This window comes from Vipera ursinii (assembly GCF_947247035.1).
Source record: "Vipera ursinii genome assembly, chromosome: 2".
Classification (NCBI taxonomy): domain Eukaryota; kingdom Metazoa; phylum Chordata; class Lepidosauria; order Squamata; family Viperidae; genus Vipera; species Vipera ursinii.
This window is the reverse complement of record NC_139513.1, coordinates 11,848,920-11,873,882: the sequence shown is the minus strand read 5'-3', so window position 1 is coordinate 11,873,882 and position 24,963 is coordinate 11,848,920. Positions and strand designations below refer to the sequence as shown.

The 24,963-nt window shown below is 45.9% G+C and overlaps 2 protein-coding genes across 4 annotated transcripts in view; one reads left to right on the top strand and one right to left on the bottom strand.

Annotated features, from left to right (window-relative positions):
* The window catches only part of LOC310636521 (uncharacterized protein), a 194,046-nt gene that overhangs the window by 28,515 nt on the left and 140,568 nt on the right, over positions 1–24,963 (top strand). The window lies entirely within an intron of this gene.
* LOC310636524 (uncharacterized protein) lies at positions 12,367–19,511 on the bottom strand. 3 transcript variants are annotated; one of them, XR_014491732.1, is made up of 3 exons: positions 19,273–19,511; positions 15,950–16,069; positions 12,367–15,861 (listed from the first exon to the last, which is right to left on the bottom strand). XR_014491732.1 is itself a non-coding variant. In XM_083356448.1 (2 exons), exon 2 carries the CDS (start codon positions 15,987–15,989, stop codon positions 14,589–14,591), a length of 1,401 nt encoding a protein of 466 aa, XP_083212574.1. In that variant the 5' UTR covers positions 15,990–16,069; positions 19,273–19,511; the 3' UTR covers positions 12,367–14,588. The 3 variants fall into 3 exon arrangements, 2 of the variants coding, with proteins under 2 accessions (XP_083212574.1, XP_083212575.1); XM_083356448.1 differs by having other exon boundaries at positions 12,367–16,069; XM_083356449.1 differs by lacking the exon at positions 19,273–19,511 and adding an exon at positions 17,333–17,544 and having other exon boundaries at positions 12,367–16,056.

The window sequence follows — 24,963 nt, the reverse complement described above, 5'->3', positions numbered from 1 at the left end:
CGAGCATTTGTTTATGAGGCTAATAAACGTGGCTTAGGAGAACCAGTTTCCGTTCCGGTTTCATTCTTTTGGTGACTCGTCGGACGGGCCCTGAAAGTATCTATTGGGGGGGGGCGGTCTGTGGTAACTTCAAATGGATGCAGGTTGATGGCTGCCTGTACTGAAACCTTATGGTGCTCTCGCTCTCTCCAGTTGTGCCTGAGTTTTTGGCTGAAAGGGGGACTCAGCCACTCTCACTTGAGCTGGGAGGGGAAGGCGGCAGGGAATCCCCCACAGGACGGACCAAGAATAATTAAACCCCTTTGTTGGCAGAAGGAGCTGAATGCTCACAAATGCACAACAGCAGGGGTAGTCCACTGTGGCTCTTTGATGACTTGTGGACTTCAACTCCCAGAATGCCTGAGCCACCATGGCTGGCTCAGGCTTTCTGGGAGTTGAAGTCCACGAGTCATCAAAGAGCCACAGTGGCCTACCCCTGCACAAGGGGGAGTGGAGGAATTGGCATCATGAAACCGGCACAACGGGATCTTTTTCCTAGTTTGTCTTGACCTTCCACACCGCTGAGGACTGGACCTTTTTCCCAAAGAGCCTTAAATCTGTGAAGGGAAAGAGCCTCCATAAGACCTGACAAGCATCAGGGTACAAGGTGTCTCTGTGGTGTCCAGATCAAGGTGCTCACAGGAGCCCCAGCCCTGAGCTGGGAGGGGGTGGGAAGATACCAAAAGCCCCCTGAAGTATCCAATAGGAGTCGGGGAGATTCCAGCTTCTGGGCACATCGGCAACTATGTCATAAAGGATATTTCTATGGGAACAAGAGAGGAAAGATCACTTCCAAACCAACACAGCTAGGAAGTTATGCTCTGTTGGCCTGCGGATGAGACGCCATTTCATAGAGAACAGAGGAACAGTCAATTACCCAACGCTCAGCGGCAAGAGATGACCTAATGTAGGACTCGTTTCGTGAAGCTAATGAGTCCCACAAAAACATTGTATCAAACTGAGACTATTTGAAGTGATATCTTTATGGCAAATAGAGTATGGTTCCCGACTGACGTGGTATCTGAACAATAATATCACAGTAAAAGGATAATTAAAATATCCATAAAAGAATCTAAATGTAATTTAAATTAAAAAGATCCCAAGCTTTATTAAGTAACACTCGTGTCAGGGAGTTGTTTTTTTCCCCTTCTTCTTCTTCTTCACTTTACCACAATTATGACCCTCTTTGTTTTTTTAAACAATTTCAGGATAAAATGTTTTCTAGGCTACAAAGATTTCTAGGCTTTCTCTCTGTGGGGACTCAAAGATGTACAACAACCATTGTCTCATTTCAAGGAACAGATTTTCCACACACCAAGCTCTGATACGGTTTGTCAACCGGAAAGTGTGTACAGTAGTCTGAGCACCTGGAGACTTTCTCTCCGGGACATTTTTACCTGCAGACCCAGGTAGACATTCCAGGAAAATATTTCCCACACACCAAATGGACAATTTCGATTCGATTCTTCTATTCTATTCTATTCTGTTCTGTTCTGTTCTGTTCTATTCTATTCTATTCTATTCTATTCTATTCTATTCTATTCTATTCTATTCTATTCTTCATTCCTATATTCTATTCTATTCTATTCTATTCTATTCTATTCTATTCTATTCTATTCTATTCTATTCTATTCTTCAATATCTATTCTATTCTATTCTTCAATATCTATTCTATTCTATTCCATTCTTATTCTATTCTACTCTATTTTCCATATTCTATTTTATTCTATTCCTTATTCTATTCTATTCTTTATTCCAGACATGTCAAACACAAGGCCCGGGGGCCGGATCCGGCCCGCAAAGTGGTTTCATGCGGCCCACGAAGCCATCCTGGAAACAGTGAGGGAACGGCCCCTTCTGCCTTGGCCCTGGCCCAGAGACCCTCCTCCTGCCAGAGACCCTCAGATCTGTCCCACTCCTGCCCAGGCCCCCATAGGCACCCTTGATGCGAACGATGTAGAGCTGGCCACGCCCACCCAGTAGGCCATATGCACTCTAGCCACACCCACCCTGGCCATACCCACTCGGCCCCCTGAGGGCAAATGCAATGCTGATGCGGCCCTCAATGAAATTGAGTTTGACACCCCTGCTCTTGTGGATCCTTTCGAGTACTCCAGAGGTCACAATGAAATCAGTATTTTACAACTTTCTAAGCATTTTATACAATGACCCCCTTTAGCAAATGCTTCAGGGTTTCATTACATGTGGTCCTCAACTTACAGCAAGCATTGATGGCCCATAAACCAGTCCTTGACAGGGTAAAATGTTGTCGTTGTCCCCCCCCCCCAGTTATGAGCACTTGGGAACCAGATGGCTTTTGCAACAAGTTCCATCATTTTCCAGCCATCAGATCACAACTTGCCATTTTCCCTTTTTTGGGGTGGGGGTGGGTCAGAAAATACAAATTTGGAAAAATGGCTTTATACTTAGGATTGCTTATTGCTTAGGTAAAGGTAAAGGTTCCCCCGCACATGCATGCTAGTCATTTCCAACTCTAGGGGCTGGTGCTCATCTCCGCTTCAAAGCTGAAGAGCCAGCGCTTGTCCGAGGACGTCTCCGTGGTCATGACTACATGCCAAAGGCGCACGGAACGCTGTTACCTTCCCACCGTAGTGGTCCCTATTTTTCTACTTGCATTTTTTACGCGCTTTCGAACTGCTAGGTTGGCAGAAGCTGGGATGAGTAACAGGTGCTCACTCTGCTACGCGGCACTCGGGATTCGACCCGCCAAACTGCCGACCTTCTGATCGACAAGCTCAGCGTCCTAACCCACTGAGCCACCGCGTCCCGCTTATTGCTTATTGACCACAAAAATGACATAAAATCTGATCCGGTCAAATGGGTGCCACAACGTACAACTGTATAAACTGATGATTGGGAATCTATTCCGAATGGCAATCGTACATTGAGGACTAGCTTCATTTTGCAAACCATAATCTACACTCCCCAACGCTTGTAACACTTTTCTTTTTCACTCTGGTGAGTTATCAATGCTGCTGCTTTGTCAGCCAAACCTCCTTACACTCCCCAGAGTTACGCATTTTTCTTTGATTGTGTACTCTCTGATTGTATTTAACGCAATGTGGCTAGGAAAAACATTTTCCCCACACCAAACAATTGTAGGATTTCCCTTCTGTCACTGTGTGAAGTTCCTGGTGAACATTTAAGATGTGACTTTTGAAAAAGTTTCCCTCATCCTTCACACCTGAAAGAGTTTATCTTTGCTGTGGACTTTCTGATGCCTTTTTAGGTTTGATTTATAATGAAAAGTTTTCTCACACACTGCACACTTGTAAGGCTTCTCTCCTGTGTGATTTCTGGTGTGCCTGTGGAATGATGAAGGTTGGGCAAAACATTTCCCACACTCCTGGCATTTGTATGGCTTTTCTCCAGTGTGGATTTGCTGATGTCTCACAAGAGAATCTTTCCGAGAAAAACATTTATCGCACTGTGAGCATTTATGGGACTTCTCCCCTGTATGGATTCGGCTGTGCTTTCTAAGGGAATATGAATGAGCAAATGTTCTCCCACAGTCTAAACACTTGTGATTTCTTACCCCTGTGTGGGTTTTTACATGACCCCAAAGGTTTGATGCGGTACGAAAGAATCTTCCACATTCGTTGCATTGATGCGGATTCTCCCCCGTGTGGGTTTTATGATGTTTCCAAAGGTCCCCCTTTTGAGCAAAACTTTTCCCACATTCTAGGCATCTGTACGGCTTCTCTCCTGTGTGGAGCCTCTGATGCGTTACGAGGTGGTGTTTTTGGGTAAAGCATTTCCCACAGTCCCCACACTTGTATGGCTTCTCCCCTGTGTGGATTCTCTGATGAATCTGAAGCTCTCTTTGAGTAAGAAAACTTTTCCCACACTCCCTACATTCATAGGGTAGCTCCCCTTTGTGCCTATTCTGGTGCCTCTGAAGTCCACAAGAACTTACAAATCTTCTCTCACATTCTGGGCATTCGTAGGGTTTTTCTCCAGTGTGAATTCTCTGATGTTGCACCAGGCTCGATTTTGTGGAAAAACATTTCCCGCATTCGAGGCACTTTTCGTTTTTCTCCCCTCTGTGTGTTTTCTCATGAGTCCAAAGAGTTGAACTCAGGGTGAAACATTTTCCACACTCAAAGCATTTGTAAGGTTTTATTCCTGCATGGATCTTCTCATGGGCCCAAAGATTTGATTTCCGAGAAAAGCTCTTCCTACATTCCCAACACCTGTAAGGTTTCTCCCCTGTGTGAATTCTCTCGTGGTCTCTGAGGGTGGCTTTTTCACGGAAAAATATCCCACATTCCAGACATTGATAGGGTTTCTCTCCTGTGTGGACTTTCTGATGTGTAAGAAGGCTTGACTTTTGACCAAAGCGTAAGCCACACTCATCACATTGATAGGGGTTTAGTTTGGGGGGGTGTCTGAGATTTTTCATGTGTTTTCCAGGGAAGGAATTCTCACACTCCAATCCTTGACTGGATCCACTTCCCACATGGACCTTCCTGTGGGTCAAAAGGAGGGAGTAGTGAGCAAAGGATTTCCCACACTCTGAGCATTCATGGGTTCTTTCTTGCTTTTCTGGAGTGCTGCTTGTGTCTGACGGAGGATCCAAGAGTTTCCCACCCGTCATTCTTTCTGGTGCCTGCTGCCTTGTGCTGATTTTCTGTTATCTGTTGATAGTTGACTTGCAGGTAAATCTTTGTTCACAATCTTTTATCTGTTGTTAGAATGAAAAAGAAATAGAGAATAATATTTCCTTTTGAGACATGTAAAAGGTAAAGGTTAGCGTGCTAGTCGTTTCTGACTCTAGGGGCCGGTGCTCATTTCCGTTTCAAAGCCGAAGAGCCAGCGCTTGTCCGAGGACGTCTCCGTGGTTATGTGGCCGGCATGACTAGACGCCAAAGGCGCACGGAACGCTGTTACCTTCCCACCGGAGTGGTCCCTATTTTTCTACTTGCATTTTTACGTGCTTTGAAACTGCTAGGTTGGCAGAAGCTGGGACGAGTAACAGGTGCTCACTCTGCTACGCGGCACTCGGGATTCGACCCGCCAAACTGCCGACCTTCTGATCGACAAGCTCAACATCCTAACCCACTGAGCCACCGCTTCCCATGTAGAGAATCACAAAATCTTAGCCTTGGGAAGGGACCTTGAAGGCCTTCCACCCTCTGCCCAGGGGAGGGTCCTCGGTAAACCCGAGACAGTGATGGAGCCCCTACACCTGTAGGAGAGATGTCCTCAACTTAGATGTCCTCCAGTTAGGGTCTGGAATTTCGGTCGTTCAGTGAAGCAGCGGTTAGGTGAGGAGCCACCTGAGCATTACACTCTTCGACCGTAAACCCATACTCCTGATTGTAATCATTAAGTTATCTTGAGGGATCTTAAGTGGGGGGAGGCCCAGGCAATGGTCGTGGGGGGATTTTGGGAGTGGGGGAGGGTCTGCAGACAAGGCACAAGCTATCCATAAATTGGGGTGGGGGTATTAAAGTGGGATGAAAAAGCCTGAGCCTGGCCATGCAAAGCAGCCCTGATTGAGAGCAATGCCGGGCTGGGTCAGGGCCTTCAGTGGAAGCCTGAGGCCTTCAGCAGTTTCAGCCATCTGCCACTGACCTCAGGACTGGACCTCAGCTCAGTGCCACCACTGCTACTAAAAAATGAGGCCTTAATCCCAAGACCAGAGGCCTTTGCAGCCTTGTGCCATTCTCCAAGGTGCATGATCCATACTGTTTCCAAGCAAAGTGTCCCAAAGCATCTCTAAGCTTCTTCAGGACCCCCTCAACTCACCCATGCCCTGTGCCAGCACTCAGATGGCCCCTCCTGCCCAATTCAGACAGCCCCAGATTCCTCACCTGAGACTTTGTCTGCTTGATGACCCGTGAAATTGCTCAACAACCAGGCCCATGACAGCAGGATTGCAACGTTTGAGTAGAGCAGCCAAGTCACATCTCCATGACCGCTTCAGGCAACAACCATGATTCCGGTCCGAATTATGGTAAGTCCAGAACGAACTATAGGAATCAGGAAAAAATTAAGGCATCACATAAGAGAAGGAAAGAATTGAGGCTAGTGTAACCAAGCCACCCATTTCTTTATTCCTTTTCTTCCTTCCTTCCTTCTGATTTTGCACTTATGAGCTGCACCCCGTCACGACTACTTAGTCCTGACTTCCTCGTGAAATATTCTGTATATTTTATAAACTACTACAAGAAGGAAAAAATATGATCCACTGTAGTTTCTGCTGATTAGGAAGTGTAGCGAGTTGTTTTCTTCTTCTCTAGTAAATTGTATTTGTGGAACTTGTTGCTGTTGTTGTTAGTTGCGAAGTTGTGTCTGGCCCATCGTGACCCCATGGACAACTTTCCTCCAGGCCTTCCTGTCCTCTACCATCTTCCGGAGTCCATTTAAGCTCATTTGTGGAAGTGCTGATGGCCAAATCTACTGACAGGTTAAAGGGACACCCAACCGATTCAGGACTTATAGCGGAGGTCATCATGCAACGTCTAGAAGCCATATAGCACATCCACAAACAGAATCAAAAGTAGGGATCAAGTACGTAGATGACATCTTCACCATAATGAAAAAGGACCAATGAGACAACACCCAATGAACCATCAACAACATTTTTAAAGAAATCCAATTTATTCGAGAAGAAGAAAACCACTCAGATCAGCATAGATTAACTCCAAGGTCAGACTAACAATCAAGGAAGCAATACCCCTATCAAGACACAGTGATCAGCCCAACCACAGAATCCCTAAGACCAGGGGTCTTCAAACTTGGCCCTTGTTATATATGCTCCTGGCTACTTTCCTTCGTGACCAAAAGCGAACTCGCCTGACCAATGACCAGCCAAGGCACAGTGAAGGCCTTTTGCTTCGTTTATTGCAATAAGCGAGGAGAGAAGCTATTAAAGCTTAAGGTAAAAAGGTAAAGGTAAAGGTTCCCCCGCACATGCGTGCTAGTCGTTTCCGACTCTAGGGGCCGGTGCTCATCTCCGTTTCAAAGCCGAAGAGCCAGCGTTTGTCCGAGGACGTCTCCGTGGTCATGTGGCCGGCATGACTGGACGTCAAAGGCGCACGAAACGCTGTTACCTTCCCACCGTAGTGGTCCCTATTTTTCTACTTGCATTTTTACATGCTTTCAAACTGCTAGGTTGGCAGAAGCTGGGACGAGTAACAGGCGCTCACTGTTACGCGGCACGCGGGATTCGACCCGCCAAACTGCCGACCTTCTGATCGACAAGCTCAGCGTCCTAACCCACTGAGCCACCGTGTCCCTTATTAAAGCTTGGTTCTCTCCAAAGCTTCAACCCAAAATATTCCTTTCTTTATACAGCCCTGTCTCGGCCGCCACATCCCTCCCCTTTCCCCATTGGCTGAGGTACTATGAGCTTACACTCTTTCCGACCGCCTCCTACATGTTTCCTGCTACATACTAAATCACGCATCACATGGACATTAAAAATTAAGAGATAATTTATGCAAGGTGTGGGGTTGGGTTTTATAAATCGGTCTTAACTTTTAATGTGTATTAATTTATTTACGGGCATTGTTGTTTAATTACTTTTTAATTTTTGTATCCTGTTTTTATTATGTATTGCCCTGTTCACCGCCCTGAGTCCTTCGGGAGAAGGGCGGTATACAAATTAAATTATCAAATTAAATTATTAAATTAATATTAACCAACTAATTGCACATGCTCAGTTGTCTGAGTTCTGCCCCCCACACACACTTTTTAATGACTTGTTAGCAGTGCTTTTTTTTGTAAAAGAAAAAAGGTGCCGGAACTCACACATGTCATACAACCCGCCTTGCCTACCCTACAAGGTTCCATCCAAAAAAAGGTGCCGGAACTCCGTTCTGAGTCTTCTATGAGAAAAAAAGCCCCCGCTTGTTAGCAAAAATAATTTCTTTCCTGTTTTCTACTTATCTTCCCTTACAGCTGCTTTTCCCTGAAGACCCAGATAACAATTTTGCCCATGTGTTTCCCTTACGTCGTTCCTTTCCTGTTTCCCAGCCATTATACTAGTCTCTGGTAAAGCTTGTTTGTCCAGGCAGTAAAGTTTCCACTGCAGCAAATTCCATTTTAAATTTCTCTTTCAACGTCAAATTTTCTGAAGACCTTTTCCTTTGCTTCTGTCAGAGAAGCAAAGGAAAGCTGAGCATTAAAAACGAAGGAGTTTCATTGCCGGCTTTTTATCCTGAGCTCAAAGAAAGAGGATCTCTTGGGGGTGAAGAAGAAATGAACTCACATTAATAATAATAATAATAATAATAATAATAATAATAATAATAATAATAATAATAATAATAATAATAATAATAATAATATAAAGTTGGAAGGGACCTTGGAGGTCATCTAGTCCAACCCCCTGCTCAGGCAGGAAACCCTATACCATTTCAGACAAATGGCTGTCCAGTCTCTTCTTAAAAACCTCCAGTGTTGGAGCATTCACAGCTTCTGGAGGCAGGTTGTTCCACTGGTTAATTGTTCTAACTGTCGGGAAGTTTCTCCTTAGTTCTACGTTGCTTCTCTCCTTGACTAGTTTCCATCCGTTGCTTCTTGTCCTGCTTTCAGGTGCTTTGGAGAAGAGCTTGACTCCCTCTTCTTTGTGGCAGCCCCTGAGATACTGGAACACTGCTATCATGTCACCCCTCACCCTTCTCTTCATTAAACTACACATACCCAATTCCAGCAACCGTTCCCTATATGTTTTAATTAATTTAGTTAGTTAGTTGAGACTTTTTTTTTTCATTCCCAGCAACCTCCTTTCCCCCCGCCACCACGCTTCCTTGCAAAAAGGTCGCCGTGTGGTTAATACCAGATTACAAATCTCAATAAACGTTTTAAAAGCTCGATAGACTCGTATTATTTTTTTTCCAAATGCACTTGCGGGATATACATGCTCAGAGACAAACAAACACACACACACACACACACACACACACACAAACACAAACCTGCTCTGACGGACCGCAGAGAGACCTTCTGGAGCAAAATCCCCAAAGTTCCTTGTAACACCACCCGGAGCCCCGCGGGGAATCCTTGGCCGGGCGAGGAGGGGGCAGATCCAGCCCGGGGAGGGATCCCCCTTTGCCCCCCTGGAGGGAAGGGAAGGATCCGCTCCCGGCAGGCGACGCCAGAGCCGAATCTCCCCAAGGAAATCCCTGCAGGACGAAGAGGCGGATCCGCAGCTACCTTTCTGCTGGCGGGGAAAAGATCTCCTGGCGGGAGGGGCGCCTCGAAGGCCGGAGGGAGGAGAGCAGCCAGATCTGTCCGGAGCGGGATCCAGAAGCCTCTCCCGTGGGGATCCAGCGCCGAGCCTCCCAGGGCGAAGCAGGACAAGCGGGACGGGAGCGGAGATCCAGCGAGGGGGAGGGTAGGGGCGGGGCTTCTGTTCTCTCGGGCTCCGCCCCTGACCCCGCCCTTCCCCAATCCCTCCTCCCATGCAGGGTCACGTGGTCCGAAGCCATCTCTGTCCCTCCGACGGCCGTCAAGGGTTCCTCTGCCCATGGGGAGCCGCCCCTCCTGCTCCAGTCTACCTGTGTTGTTTGAATGAGGCCAGATAAATGATGCCTTTTTATATATTTTGTTCTGTTTAAAGTGCACGAACTGGCAGCAAATCTACGGTTAACTTTTTATACCTGCTCAAATGTTTGATCGCTGTATATATCTATCTATATCTATCTATCTATCTATCTATCTATCTATCTATCTATCTATCTATCAATCATCTATCTATCTCTATCTATCTATCATCTATCTATCTATCTAATCTATATCTATCTATCATCTATCTATCTCTATCATCTATCTATCTATCATCTATCTACCTATCTATCTATCTATCTATCTAATCTATATCTATCTATCTATCATCTATCTATCTCTATCTATCATCTATCTATCTATCATCTATCTATCTATCTATCTCTATCATCTATCTATCTATCTATCATCTATCTATCTAATCTATATCTATCTATCTATCATCTATCTATCTATCTATCTATCTATCTATCTATCTATCTATCTATCTATCTATCTATCTATCTATCTAATTTTCCACCCAGCTGCTCTTAATCCAAATAAGCTTCACATCTTACAGCGATCCGTAACAGCCACCGGTGCAGAGGTTACCTGATGGTCCTCCATCCTGAGAATTTAAATTGGGTGGGTGGTGTCTCTTAAAACCATGAGGAAGGGGGGTGGTGTTATGCAGCTTCTCAGACTATTTGGATTGGTCGTGTCCCGATTCCCAGAGCCCGAAAGACAGGAAAGCGGAGAGAGAGGGGGAGGGAACAGTCCAGTCCTCGACTTAACAACTGCTGATTTAGTTACCACAGTGCTGAAGAAAATTACTTGCCAACCATTTTTCCCAGACGACCGTTGCAGCAACCTCCCCCCCCACGGTTACCTGATCAAAAACTGAACCGCTGGGCAACTGATTCATATTTATGACAGCTGCAGGGTCACCAGGCAGCCTTTTGCGACCTTCTGACAAACTCACTTAACAAATGTCACATTTAGCAACATAAATTCTGGGCTCAGTTGTGGTCGTAAGTCGAGGACTACCTACATGGTAGCTGAGAGGGGAAACAGGCCTGGAAAGGCTGCTAAGACACACGGCAGAGTAAAGTTAATTTTAATTTTTTACATCTATTATTTATCTTCCGCCTACATTATTTTTATGAATAGCTCAAAGGAAGGAACATATCCAACATACTTTCCTCCTCCTATATTCCTCACAAGAACCCTGTGAGGTGGGCCAGACAGAGTGAGTGACTGACCCCAGCTGGCTTTCGTGGTCGAGTCACGATTTGAACTCAAGGGTCTCCACTAGGCCAAACTGGCTCTCCCGGATTAGATAGGTGGACTTGATTGGGACTAGATTTATTTATTTATGGTTAAAACCACAACTGTACACACACACAGTTGCCTTAATTGCACACACGAAAGCCTTTACACTACATTTCATATTGCACCATATTCTCGCAAATATAATGCTGATTCTACCAGAAACACCAAGGAGTCCAAAGGGATGAGTTTCTTCAATCACACAAGAAAACTGCTTGCTCCACAGTGCAGCTTTTATGCAGTATGCCTGTAAAACAAAACTGAACAATTGTGTGGGGATCCTGCCAAACACCCTGGACAAGAATCGAGGATCCAAGAGGCCTCAGCTCCGGAATGGATTATTTGTAGCTCAGGGTTGAACTGTCTTTGGTGTCCTCTATGAGTTTGCTTGTTTCCTTGCAGATGTTTCATTACCCAATTAGGGAACAGCATCATTGCTAACAATGTCACCTAGAACTGATAATGTTACCTAGTTGGGCAATGAAACGCCTACAAGAAAACAGCCAAGCTCAGAAGACACCAAGGTCCTCCCACCAGCTCTGGCCAAAGATCCCCTTATTGTCTTAGTGCATGGAGCTTCTCATCCTTCCATCAGTTGAGAGGGAACCTCATCCATTCCTGGGCTGGACTGTGGCTGTCAATCAAAGAAGGGATCTCCTAGGAAGCATTAAGGCTTTCTGCAGCCTTCATCCATGACCTCCCTATCCAACCCTCAGAGAGGAGGCTGGGAAAGGGCTTGGACCGTCCGTCAATAAATGCAGCTTCTCTGCTGTGGACCTCTTGCCTTTGTTTAATCTCCCATGGTGGGAACCAACCACTCAGGGACCCTTCAAAGTCCCAGCAAACTACAGCTGCCTTTTTTGACAGCTGCCAGAAGACTTTTTTTGGTGTTGCCTCTTAACTGGATGGTAAATATTTTAACTCTGGGAGTTTTTAATTCTGATATCTTTATGTCTTAAGAGTGGTCTGTAATAGCCACTGGTGGCCTCCATCATGAGCACTTAAAGTACACAGACAAACAAGGCTCACATGAAATGAATTTAGGGTTGTATGAAACGCGACGTGACATCAATTTGCAATTCACACTGAACTCATTACATAATTGAAAGTCGCCCTTCTTGTGACCTACGATGTACCTCCTAGGTAAGATGTGCTTCATTTAATCAGGAGTGGGTCAGGCACATATAAATAGCCACCAACGATCTGCCCTTAAGAGCAGGGGTCCATCCCAATCCACAAGGACATTTTTCCCAAAAGTTCATCCGAAATCTACACCTTTCAATTCAACCCGGGAAGTCCGAAGTGTCCAGCGAGGGAGGGTGGAGTCAAAAGAACCAAGATGGCGGCCGTTTTGAAGGGCATCACATACACAGCTAAAAAGCAGCAGGCCTTTGACTGCAGAGTATGCCACAATCTGACTCCCATCTTGACTTTTCTTGAACTCCCTGAAAACAGCTCTCTTGATTATTTTGAACAATAATTTCATTAAGGATTATGTTCACAAATCAAAGGAAGAAACCTAATACAAATATCTCTGTGTGAATATATGAAAAAGAGGATGTGATAAAAATAATAAAATAATAATAATAAACCTTTATTGTCAAAGTACATGTGTACATTGAGATTAGCTGAGCCTCCCCCCGTGCTCTCTCCCCCCAACACACAGTAACAACAAACCCTCCATCCCACCACACTATGTGAACAAACTACACCACACACCGGCCTCCCAAGTCAATTCTGCATAAGATTATGTCCCATTTAAAAGCCTAACAGCCCACGGATAAAAGCTATTTTTCAGCCTGTTGGTACGGCTGGCTATATTCCTATATCTCCTACCGGACGGTAGGAGAGTAAAGAGATACCGTCCAGGGTGTGAGTCATCCCTGAGAATCTTCCTCACTCTTCCAAGGCAACGAGCCCTGGCGAGGTCATCCAGTGGTGTTAGGGGACAGCCCACAATGTCTTGTGCTGTGCTCACTACCCTGTGTAATACTTTCCTATCCGTGGCTGTCAGACCAGCATACCAAACCACAATACCATACGAGAGGACGCTCTCTATAGTAGACCGGTAAAAGAGGGTCATTAGCTGTTGTTCTACCCTGTTCTTCCGCAAGACCCTGAGAAAGTGAAGCCTCTGTTGGGCCTTTCTAGCCACCTGAGTTGTGTTAACTTTCCAGGTCAGATCTTCACAGAGGTAGACTCCCAGAAATTTAAAGGAGGAAACTCTCTCTACACAGTTCTCTCCGATGTAAAGTGGGGCAGGTTCCTCCTTTTTTCTCTGGAAGTCTAACACCATCTCTTTCGTCTTGCCGATGTTTAGGTGCAAGTTGTTGTTACTACACCATATGGATAGTTTTTGTACCTCCGCCCTATATGCTGTCTCATCCCCACCTGTAATAAGACCCACCACAGTTGTATCATCTGCGAACTTGATTATTGCAGTGGATGGGTCAGATGATACACAATCATAAGTGTATAAAGAGTACAGGTAGGGGCTAAGCACACAGCCCTGTGGCATGCCGGTGCAAAGCTTCACGGGGGTGGACAAAGCAGAGCCGACCCTCACTGTTTGTAACCGATCCCTAAGAAAACCCGCCAAAAATGACAATAGGAAAAAGAAACTTTCAATCTTTATCCTCAGCCAACATATATTCAACATCAATATTTTATCGCTAAATAAGCAAACGGATGCATCTTAATTCCACCCTCCCCCCACCCACCCCCATTTTCTCCCCAGCTGAATCTTCAGTTCTCCTCACTGATCCACAAACTGCTAATAAGAATTAAATCAAGGCCTGGGTGCCTTGATTTAGGACTGTAGGTAATTTATGACTGGAAATCCATTCCAAGTTGTGGCCAAAACTTTAGGACTACCTGTACTCTGCAAAACATTATACATACTCCCCACACATTTATAACTCTTCTGTGTAATCCCTCTGGCAAGTTACTAATGCGACTTTATGAGGAAAACATCCTCACACTCCCAACACTTACGCCCCTTCCCCTCATTGTGTACTCTCTCCTAGTATTTGAGGTTGCTTCACTAGAAAAAATATTTTTCCCACATCAGATTTAATTCACTGCTTCCCTTAGCAAAAGGCTGGGGCAAAAATCTCCTAAGAGCTGAACTCTGATAAAAAGAAAACCCTCCAAAAAAGACAACAGGAAAAGGAAACTTGTGTTCTTTATCCTCAGCCAGCATGTATTCAACATCAACACTTTACCACTAAATAAGCAACCTGATGCATCCTAATTCCACCCTCCCCCCACCCACCCCCATTTTCCCCTCAGCTGAATCTTCAGTTCTCCTCACTGATCCACAAACGGCTAGTAAGAATTAACCTTGATTTAGGACTGTAGGCAATTTGTGACTGGAAATCTATTCCAAGTTGTGGCCAAAACTTTAGGACTACCTGTACTCTGCAAAACATCATACATACTCCCCACACACTTATAACTCTTTTGTGTAATCCCTCTGGCAAGTTACCGTACTAATGTGGCTTTGTGAGGAAAACATCCTCGCACTCCCAACACTTACGCCCTTTTGCCTCATTGTGTACTCTCTCCTAGTATTTGAGGTTGCTTCACTAGAAAAAATATTTTTTTTTGCGCAACAAACATTTGTAGGATTTCCCTTCTGGGACTGTGTCATGTTCCTGGTAAATGTTAAGATGTGTCTGTTGCAAAAAGTCTTCCAACATTGTTCACAACTGAGGAGATTTATCTCTGCTATGGAATTTCTGGTGCATTTTTAGCTTTGATTTACAATGAAACGTTTTTTCACACTCTGCACACTTATAAGGCTGCTCGTGCATGCGAAGTGTGGACGAATGGGCAAAACACTGCCCACACTCCAGACATTTATATGGTTTTTCTCCAGTGTGGATTCGCTGATGTATCACAAGAGTATCTTTCCGTGAAAAACATTTATCACACTCTGAGCATTTGTGATTTTTCTCTCCTGTATGGATTCGGCTGTGACTTATAAGGGAATATGAATAAGCAAATGCTCTCCCACAGTCGAAACATTTGTAGTTTTTTTCCCCTGTGTGAATTTTCACGTGACTTCTAAGGGCTGATGTAGTGCTATAAAATTTTCCACATTCATTGCATTGATGTGGCTTCTCCCCCGTGTGGGTTTTATGATGGCTCCAGAGGTTCCCCTTGTGTCTAAAACGTTTCCCACATTCTAGGCATCTGTACGGCTTCTCTTCCGTGTGGAACCTCTGATGGCTTCCAAGGTTTTGTTTTTGGGTAAAGCATTTTCCACACTCCTCACATCTGTATGGCTTCTCCCCTGTGTGGATTCTCTGATGAATCTGAAGTTGGCTTGGCGAAATAAAACTTTTCCCACATTCCATACATTTATAGGGTAGCAATCCTTTGTGCCGTTTCTGGTGTCTTTGAAATTCACAAGAATCCACAAATCGTCTCTCACATTCTGGGCATTCATAGGGTCTGTCTACAGTGTGACGTCTCTGATGCTGAAGCAGATTTGATTTTGTGGAAAAATATTTCCCACATTCGAGGCACTTTTCCTTTTTCTCCTCTCTGTGCGTTTTCTCATGACTACGAAGACCTGAACTCTGGGAGAAACATTTTCCACACTCAAAGCATTTGTAAGGTTTTATTCCTGTATGAATCCTCTCATGGGCCCAAAGACTTGAGTTCTGAGAAAAGCTCTTCCCACATTGCCAACACTTGTAAGGTTTCTCCCCTGTGTGAATTCTCGCATGGTTTCTGAGACTGGATTTTTCACGGAAAAAATTCCCACATTCCAGACACTGAAAAGCTTTCTCTGCAGTGTGGATTTTCTGATGTCTAAGAAGGTGTGACTTTCGACCAAAGGATAAGTTGCATTCCTCACATTCATAGGGTTTTTGGCTGGGGGGGCTTTTGGGATCTTTCGATTCTTTTCCAGAAAAGGATTTCTCACTCTCCAAACCTTGACTGGATCCGATTCCCACATGGACCTTCCTGTGGGTCAAAAGGAGGGACCAATGAACGAAGGATTGCCCACACTCTGAGCATTCATGGGTTCTTTCCTGGTTTTCCGGAGTGCTACCTGTGTCAGACGGAGGATCCAAGAGTTTCCCAGGCTCCATGCTTTCTGGCACTTGCTGCCTTGGGATGAATTTCTCCTCTCTGTTGATAGTTGGCTTCCAGGTAAATCTTTGGTCACAATCTTTCATCCGGTGTTAGAAAGAAAAAGAAAGGAGGAATATTATTTCCTTTTGAGAAATCACAAAAGCTTAGCCTTGGAAGGCACTATGAAGGTCTTCCAGTCCCACCCTCTGCCCAGGGAAGGGTCCTCAATATACATGAGAGAAAATCTCCAGTGATGGAGCCCCCACATCTCTAGGAGAGATGTCCTCAACTTATGACCACAGTTGGGACTGGAATTTTGGTCTTTCATGGAAGCAGTGGTTAGCTGAGAGGTCATGTGACCACTTCTCTCTACAAGTATAATCCCACACACTGGTTGCAATCATTCAGTAACCTTGGGAGTTCTTAAGTGGAGGGAGGTCTACGGCCAGGGATAGGCAACCTTGGCTCTTTTATGACTCGTGGACTTCAACTCCCAGAATTCCTGACCCAGCACGGCTCAGCTTGGAAACCTCTCCCTTTCCCCTCAGCATGGCTGTCTCAGGAATTCTGGGAGTTCAAGGTCTTGGTGATGGTCTTTAAGTCCTTACATGGCATGGGTCCGGAATACCTCAGGGACCACCTGCTGCCGGCGTCGACTTCCCTCCGCCCTGTGCGTTCCCACAGAGAGGGCCTCCTCAGGGTGCCTCCGGTCAGAGAATGCCGGCTGGTGGCCCCCAGGGGGAGGGCCTTCTCTGTGGGCGCCCCGGCTTTATGGAACCAACTGCCGGTTGAGCTCCGGACGGCACCGGATCTTCGCTCCTTCCGGCGCGGGCTAAAGACCCATTTATTTGAACAAGCTGGCCTGGTTTTAATTGGGCAATTATTTAATCCTTTTTTTAAGTTTTGTATTTCTATTTATATGCCCTGTTCACCGCCCTGAGTCCTCCGGGAGAAGGGCGGTATATAAATTTAATAAATAAATAAATAAATAAATAAGAATTGGAAAGAGGGGCACATAACTAAGTCAGAATATCAGCAAATAGCCCGTGCCTGCAAAGATGAAGTGAGGAAAGCTAAGGCTCAAAATGAACTAAGGCTTGCAACCAAAGTCAAAAATACCAAAAAATGCTTCTTTCAATATATGAAAAACAAGAAAAAAGTTAAGGAAATGATTGGTCCATTAGTGGGGGAAAGTGGCAAGAAGGTGACAAGCAATAGGGAGAAAGCAGAACTATTTAATTCGTTTTTTGCATCTGTCTTTACACAAACGGAAAAAACAGTCCAACCTACCCAAACCAGTGCCATAAAAAACAGAATAGAAACGCAAGTTAAGATAGGCAAGAAAATGGTAAGTGAGCACCTGTCCAGCCTAGACGAGTTCAAATCACCAGGACCAGATGAATTACACCCCAAGGTTCTCAAGGAACTGGCAGACGTGATCTCAGAACCCCTGAACTATATTTTTCAAAGATCCTGGAGCACTGGGGAACTACCAGAGGACTGGAAGAGAGCTGATGTAGTTCCCATCTTCAAAAAAGGGAAAAAAATAGATCCTGGAAACTACAGACCTATCAGCCTAACCTCAATACCTGGGAAGATTCTGGAAAAGATAATCAAACAACAAATCAGCGAACACCTAGATGCAAACAAAGTCATCACTAAAAGTCAACATGGGTTTGTCAAAAACAGATCATGCCAGACAAATCTTATTACATTCTTTGACCAAGTGACAAAATTAGTGGACCAGAGAAATTTTGTAGATATAATTTACTTGGACTTCAGTAAGACTTTTGATAAAGTAGATCACAACCTACTACTTGATAAGATAGAAAAATGTGGGTTAGATAGCATCACCACCAGATGGATTCGTAGCTGGCTGACAGGCCGTACTCAGCGTGTGGTCCTCAATGGAACCGCATCTACATGGAAGGAAGTGTGTAGTGGGGTGCCCCAGGGCTCTGTTCTGGGCCCAGTGCTCTTCAATATCTTCATTAATGATTTGGATGAGGGGATAGATGGGGAACTCATCAAATTTGCAGACGACACCAAGCTGGCAGGAATAGCCAATACTCCAGAAGATAGGCTTAAAATACAGGAAGATCTGAACAGACTCGAACACTGGGCGCTATCTAACAAAATGAAATTCAATGGTGAAAAAAGTAAGGTTCTACATTTAGGCAGGAAAAATCAAATGCACAGGTATAGTATAGGTGGTAGCTTGCTCAATAGTAGTAACTGTGAGAGGGATCTCGGAGTCCTAGTAGACAATCACTTCAATATGAGCCAGCAGTGTGCTGCAGCTGCCAAAAAAGCCAACACAGTGCTAGGCTGCATTAACAGAGGGATAGAATCAAGATCAAGTGAAGTACTAATACCACTTTACAATGCTTTGGTAAGGCCACACCTGGAATACTGCATCCAGTTTTGGTCACCACGATGTAAAAAAGATGTCGAGACTCTAGAAAGGGTACAGAGAAGAGCAACAAAGGTGATTAGGTGGCTGGAGGCTAAAACATATAGGGAACGGTTGCTGGAATTGGGTATGTGTAGTTTAACGAAGAGAAGAGTGAGGGGTGACATGATAGCAGTGTTCCAATATCTCAGGGGCTGCCCCAAAGAAGAGGGAGTCAAGCTATTCTCCAAAGCGCCCGAAGGTAGGACAAGAAGCAACGGATGGAAACTAGTCAAGGAGAGAAGCAACCTAGAACTAAGGAGAAACTTCCTGACAGTTAGAACAATTAACCAGTGGAACAACCTGCCTCCAGAGGTAGTGAATGCTCCAACACTGGAGGTTTTTAAGAAGAGACTGGACAGCTATTTGCCTGAAATGGTATAAGGTTTCCTTCCTGAGCAGGGGGTTGGACTAGATGACCTCCAAGGTCCCTTCCAACTTCTTCTTCTTCTTCTTCTTCTTCTTCTTATTATTATTATTATTATTATTATTATTAAGATCCTAGAAAAGATAAACAATGGATCTGCGAATGTCTAGAAACAAAGCTATTACTAGAAGCCAACATGGCTTTGTCAAAAATAGATCATGGGCGAAAAAACCTATTACATTCTTGGACTAAGTGACAGAATTAGTAAAATGTGAGACACACAGCATCACCACCAGATGGATTCTTAACTGGTTGACCAAATGCAATCAACGTATAGTCCGTAATGGAACTAAATTATGCCTTCACCCAGCACCCTGGGACCAAAATTCCAAATTCATTGCATTTTGTTTTGTCAAATCAATATTTAAAATCTATATGTTTATTCTTCAAACCAAGATCTAACCAAGATTTGTCAACTCACCTTTAAAGCTGCAGCTAAGAGGTCTCTAGGTCACTTGTTCCCGCTCTGAGTCAAGGCCAGGGATGACCCTCACTGCTGACCAGTTTGATTTCTCCTTAATCGATTGGCCCTTTGTGCAGGAAGCTGCTTCTCCAACTGGGCCACGATTTCCTAATTCTCTACAATGGATTCCCGGCCAAAGGTTGGTGGGTCCAGATCCAAGAACGCCCCTCTACTCCTCTGTGGAGCTCATGGCCACATCCTCACTGGTTTCCTGCAAAGAGAAATGAAAAAGGCTCAGATGTGGAACATAATCTGTAAATGACCTGAAAGCGGGAGGAGAATATGGAATTATTTGTTGAGGATACAAAATAATGGAGACAGAATCGTGATTCAAGAAGATCTTGATGAGCTAAAATGGAAGAAACCAGCAAGATCAAGTCCAACAGGGACAAAGGCAGAGTTGTGAGTAGTAAAACTCAAAGGAAGACGAAGGAGATCAGATGGGGCAGAGCATGTGTGAAAAGGGTTGCCCTTTCCAGACAAGTGTTTCCAAAATATGTACAATTAGGAAAGGCAGCCTTTTGCTCATCAGCTTGTTTTTTTTTTTTACCTGCTCACAAGAGCAGCCTCAAAACTTCCTTTGGAATATATCCACCAAAAAGGGGCTGCCACATCACAGCCTCTTCTGGGAAAAACAAGGAAAATGTAAAGTTTAGAAATTCTACCCATGTTTTAAAAACAGAAGCAAAGTATAGGTTAGCCTGAAAAACAAAGGATTTTATTTTTCGCCTTTTAGACAGAGTGTCAGGACCCACCTCAATCCACATCTTAGGAAATAAGAACTCTTGGATGCAAGTTTAGTCCAAAAGGAAAATGTTTACTAGGATGGAATCGATTGTGGCAATACAAGACGGAATCTAACAAAGTTACATTTCAATCCTACATAAAGCATTCCCATTTCAGCCCCTCCCCTCATCCATTTGGTCAGATGTCAGGCCCTTCCATGGGAAAGGGAACTCTCCTTGGTTTTATGGTTATTGCTTCCTTTTTTGTACAAATGTTCCCTGTTGTTTGAAGATGCCTAAAGTCTATCCTCTCCCCCCCCCTTCGGAGAGATGGCAGAATCCCCAGAATAAGCACATTGTTCTACCTATACATTTATGAAATGTGATATAAATGGATTCTGACACAGAGCACAAATATGTACAATTAGGAAAGGCAGCCTTTTGCTCATCAGCTTTTTTTTTTTTTACCTGCTCACAAGAGCAGCCTCAACATCCACCAAAAAGGGGCTGCAACATCACAGCCTCTTCTGGGCAAAATAAGGAAAATGTAAAGTTTAGAAATTCTACCCATGTTTTAAAAACAGAAACAAAGGATAGATTAGCCTGAAAACAAAGGATTTTATTTTTCGCCTTTTAGACAGAGCACAAAGAAAGAGGATCCCTTTTGTGAGTTAGGACAGCATGAGCTCAATTCAACTAATTTAAACTGGGTTTCTTCCGCCCCCGAAACCCTCCCCTCCCCTTTGCAACGAGGCCAGTCTGTGTTGAGATCACATTACAAATCTCAACAAATCTTTTAAAGCTCCGCTCCCTCCATTTGTTCAGCCGCACTTGCGGGATATCCATGCTCAAGAGATCTCCTGCTCTGACGGACCACAGAGAGACCTCCTGGAGTAACTTCCCCCAAACCCTTTTTTCCGGAGCCCCGCGGGGATCCTTGGCCGGGCAAAGACGGCGCAGATCCAGCCCAGGGAGGGATCCCCCTTTGCCCCTCTGGAGGGAAGGGAGGGATCCGCTCCCGGCAGGCGACGCCAGAGCCGAATCTCCCCAAGGAAATCCCTGCAGGACGAAGAGGCGGATCCGCAGCTACCTTTCTGCTTGCGGGGAAAAGCTCTCCTGGCGGGAGGGGGGGGCCCGAAGGCCGGAGGGAGGAGAGCAGCCAGGACTGCCGGGATCGGGATCCAGAAGCTTCTCCCGAGGGATCCGGCGCCGATCCTGCCAGGGCGAAGCGAGACGCGCGGAGGGAAGCGGAAATCCAGCGACTGGGAGGATCGAGGCGGGGGCGGGGCTTCTGATCTCCTCCTGGGCTCCGCCTCCACCTGGAAGCCCCGCCCCTTGGCCGCCCCTTCTCTTCCCTCCTCCCAGCCAGGATCACGTGCTCCGAAACCTCCCCTGATCCTCCGACGGGATCCCTTGCAGAGGTTTCCTCTGCCCATGGGAAGAGCGTCCCTCCCCGAGGGCTGGAAGCGGGGCTGCTCTTCCTGCTCCAGGGCTTGGGTGAGGCCGGGCAGCTGCCAAAGGAGCCGTGCCTGATCAATAATAATAATAATAATAATAATAATAATAATAATAATAATAATAATAATAATAATAATAATAATAATAATAATAATAATAATAATAATAATAATATAAAGTTGGAAGGGACCTTGAAGGTCATCTAGTCCAACCCCCTGCTCAGGCAGGAAACCCTATACCATTTCAGGCAAATGGCTGTCCAGTCTCTTCTTAAAAACCTCCAGTGTTGGAGCATTCACCACCTCTGGAGGCAGGTTGTTCCACTGGTTAATTGTTCTGTCAGGAAGTTTCTCCTTAGTTCTAGGTTGCTTCTCTCCTTGACTAGTTTCCATCCGTTGCTTCTTGTCCTGCTTTCAGACATGTCAAACACGAGGCCCGGGGGGGGTGGGGGGTGGGTTGGGGCGGTCAGATCCGGCCCGCGAAGTGGTTTCATGTGCCCCGCGAAGCCATCCTGGAAACAGGGAGGGAATGGCCAGGAGCCAACAGTACAATTTCGTGGTGGTCATCGATGCTGAAATACGTGTTCAGTCTTAGCTCCACCAGGCCGTCTGAAAACAGGGAGGGACCGGCCCCTGGCATGTTGGCACTGCCTCCTGGGCACACGCTTGGGGGAGGTATCACCCCTTTGTGAGGAATGAAGAAAGGCACCATCGCCTGGAAGTGCTTTTTTTCTCATAGAACGCCGGCACCTTTTTTGGATGGAACCTTGTAGGGTAGGCAAGGCGGGTTGTGTGACATGTGTGAGTTCTGGCACCTTTTTCTTTCACAAAAAAAAGCATTGCCAGGGCTTTTTTTCTCATAGAAGGCTCAGAACGGAGTTCCGGCACCTTTTTTGGATGGAACCTTGTAGGGTAGGCAAGGCGGGTTGTGTGACACATGCGAGTTCCGGCACCTTTTTTTTTTTTTACAAAAAAAGCCCTGGGGAGGTATCACCCTTTGTGAGGAGTGAAGAAAGGCACCATCGCCTGGAAGTGGCCAACACATGGCCCTGCCTACTTCGGGAAGGCTAGGGGGCTGGGCAGCCAACGTTGGGCTTCTCTTCAGATTCGTGCCCCACGGCTCAGCCTCTTGGCACTGTGTGGAGAACACCTTGCTGCCTGCCAAAACCGGGCAGGCTGGGGGCTGGGCAGCATTGGGCAGGTAACATCGACTCTCGCGCTGCTCATGGCATCCCCTCTCCCAGCGCCCACCAAGCCGGTTATGTGAAGTAGGCAAAGGCCATGTGCTGGCCACTTCCAGGCGATGGTGCATTTCTTCATTCCTCAGGAAGGATGACACACTTCCCCAGCTGCGTTCCTTGCCTGTTTTTCTCCCTCCCTCATCTCAAATATTTTCCCACCACTCTGTTAGGAAGGAAGGAAAGGAGGGAGGGAGGGAGGGAGGGAAGGAGGGAGGGAGGGAGGAAGGAAGGAAGGAAGGAAGGAAGGAAGGAAGGAAGGAAGGAAGGAAGGATGGATGGATGGATGGATCTCAGGGAAGTCCTGCCTAGTCCTTCCCGGCTGTCCTTTCACCATCCCCTTGCCCCCTCCTCCTGGCCTATCCTGGAGGGGGAGTGTCTCCCATCTTATTGCTAAGGAAACTTTGGATACAAAGCCAGGTCTCCTCACATGGAGAGGGAGTGGGCCTCCCTCTTGACTTTGCCCTCCTACCCATCATGAGCAACCTGGCTAAGGAGAGCAAGCACAGCAGAAGCAGCCTTGAGGAGGAGGTAAGTGCCGTGGGGCACCCCCTTGTGGAAGTGGGGCTGGGCTTAGCGCCACAGGTGCTTGATGGATGGGCTGGGCATTTGACCTCTGCACCACCATCCAGGACCCCCCCCCACACACACACATGACCTGAGAGGAACAGTGAGGTTCCTCCGGTGGACCATCAATGCCTTGGCACTTGCCCTGGTCCCATCTCCTGCCAGAGACCCTCGGATCTGTCGCACTCCTGACCAGGCCCCCATAGGCACCCTTGACACGAACGATGTACAGCTGGCCATGCCCACCCAGTAGGCCACACCCACTCGTCACACCTACCCAGTAGACTGCACCCATCCTGGTCACACCCATCTGCCCCCCCCCAGGTCAATTGCAATGCTGATGTGGCCCTCAATGAAATTTGAGTTTGGAACCCCTGTCTTACAGCAATCCGTAACAGCCACCGGTGCAGAGGTTACCTGATGGTCCTCCATCCTGAGAATTTAAGTTGGGTGGGGTCTCTTAAAACCATGAGGAAGGGGGGGGCGGTTTTATGCAGAGTCTCAAGACTCTTTGGGTAGGTCATGTCCGGATGCCCAGAGCCCGAAGGACAGGAAAGGAGAGTTTGAGGGAACAGCCCAGTCCTTGACTTACAACAGTTGATTTAGTTGTTATTATTATTATTATTATTATTATTATTATTATTATTATTATTATTATTATTATTATTTATTCAATTTGTATACCGCCCTTCTCCCGAAGGACTCAGGGCGGTTAACAGGGCATATATAAATAACAATACAAAAATTAAAAAGAAATTAAACAAATGCCCAATTAAAAATTACAATAACAATAAAAAACAATAAAAGACCCATTAAAAAACCCTAATGTTCCCCATCAGGCCAGACCAGCTAGTTCAAATAAGTGGGTCTTCAGCCCGCGCCGGAAGGAGCGAAGGTCCGATGCCATCCGGAGCTCAACCGGCAGTTGGTTCCATAACGCCGGAGCGCCCACAGAGAAGGCCCTCCCCCTGGGGGCCACCAGTCGACATTCCCTGACCGGAGGCACCCTGAGGAGGTAACTTCTTTCCACCCTAGTGACGGAAAGAAGTTACCACAGCACTGAGGAGAATTACTTGCTGACCATTTTTCCCACACGACCGTTGCAGCAACCCCCCATGGTCACCTGATTTAAAAAAAAAGCCGCTGGGCAACTGATTCATATTTATGACAGCTGCAGGGTCACCAGGCAGCCTTTTGCGACTTTCTGACAAAGTCAAGCCAGATTCCCTTCACAACGGTGATACTAATTTAACAGCTGTGACGATTCGCTTAACAAAGGTGGCAAGAAAAGTCATTAAAATAGGGTCGAAAACTCACTTAACAAATGTCACATTTAGCAACATAAATTCTGGGCTCAGTTGTGGTCGTAAGTCGAGGACTACCTACATGGTAGCTGAGAGGGGAAACAGGCCTGGAAAGGCTGCTAAGACACACGGCAGAGTAAAGCTAATTTTAATTTTTTACATCTATTATTTATCTTCCGCCTACATTATTTTTATGAATAGCTCAAAGGAAGGAACATATCCAACGTACTTTCCTCCTCCTATATTCCTCACAAGAACCCTGCGAGGTGGGCCAGATAGAGTGAGTGACTGACCCCAGCTGGCTTTCGTGGTCGAGTCACGATGTGAACTCACGGGTCTCCACTAGGCCAAACTGGCT

Excerpts from the sequence above, each read along its gene's own strand:
- LOC310636524 (XM_083356448.1), bottom strand. The coding sequence starts at position 15,989 with ATGGAGCCTGGGAAACTCTTGGATCCTCCGTCTGACACAGGTAGCACT.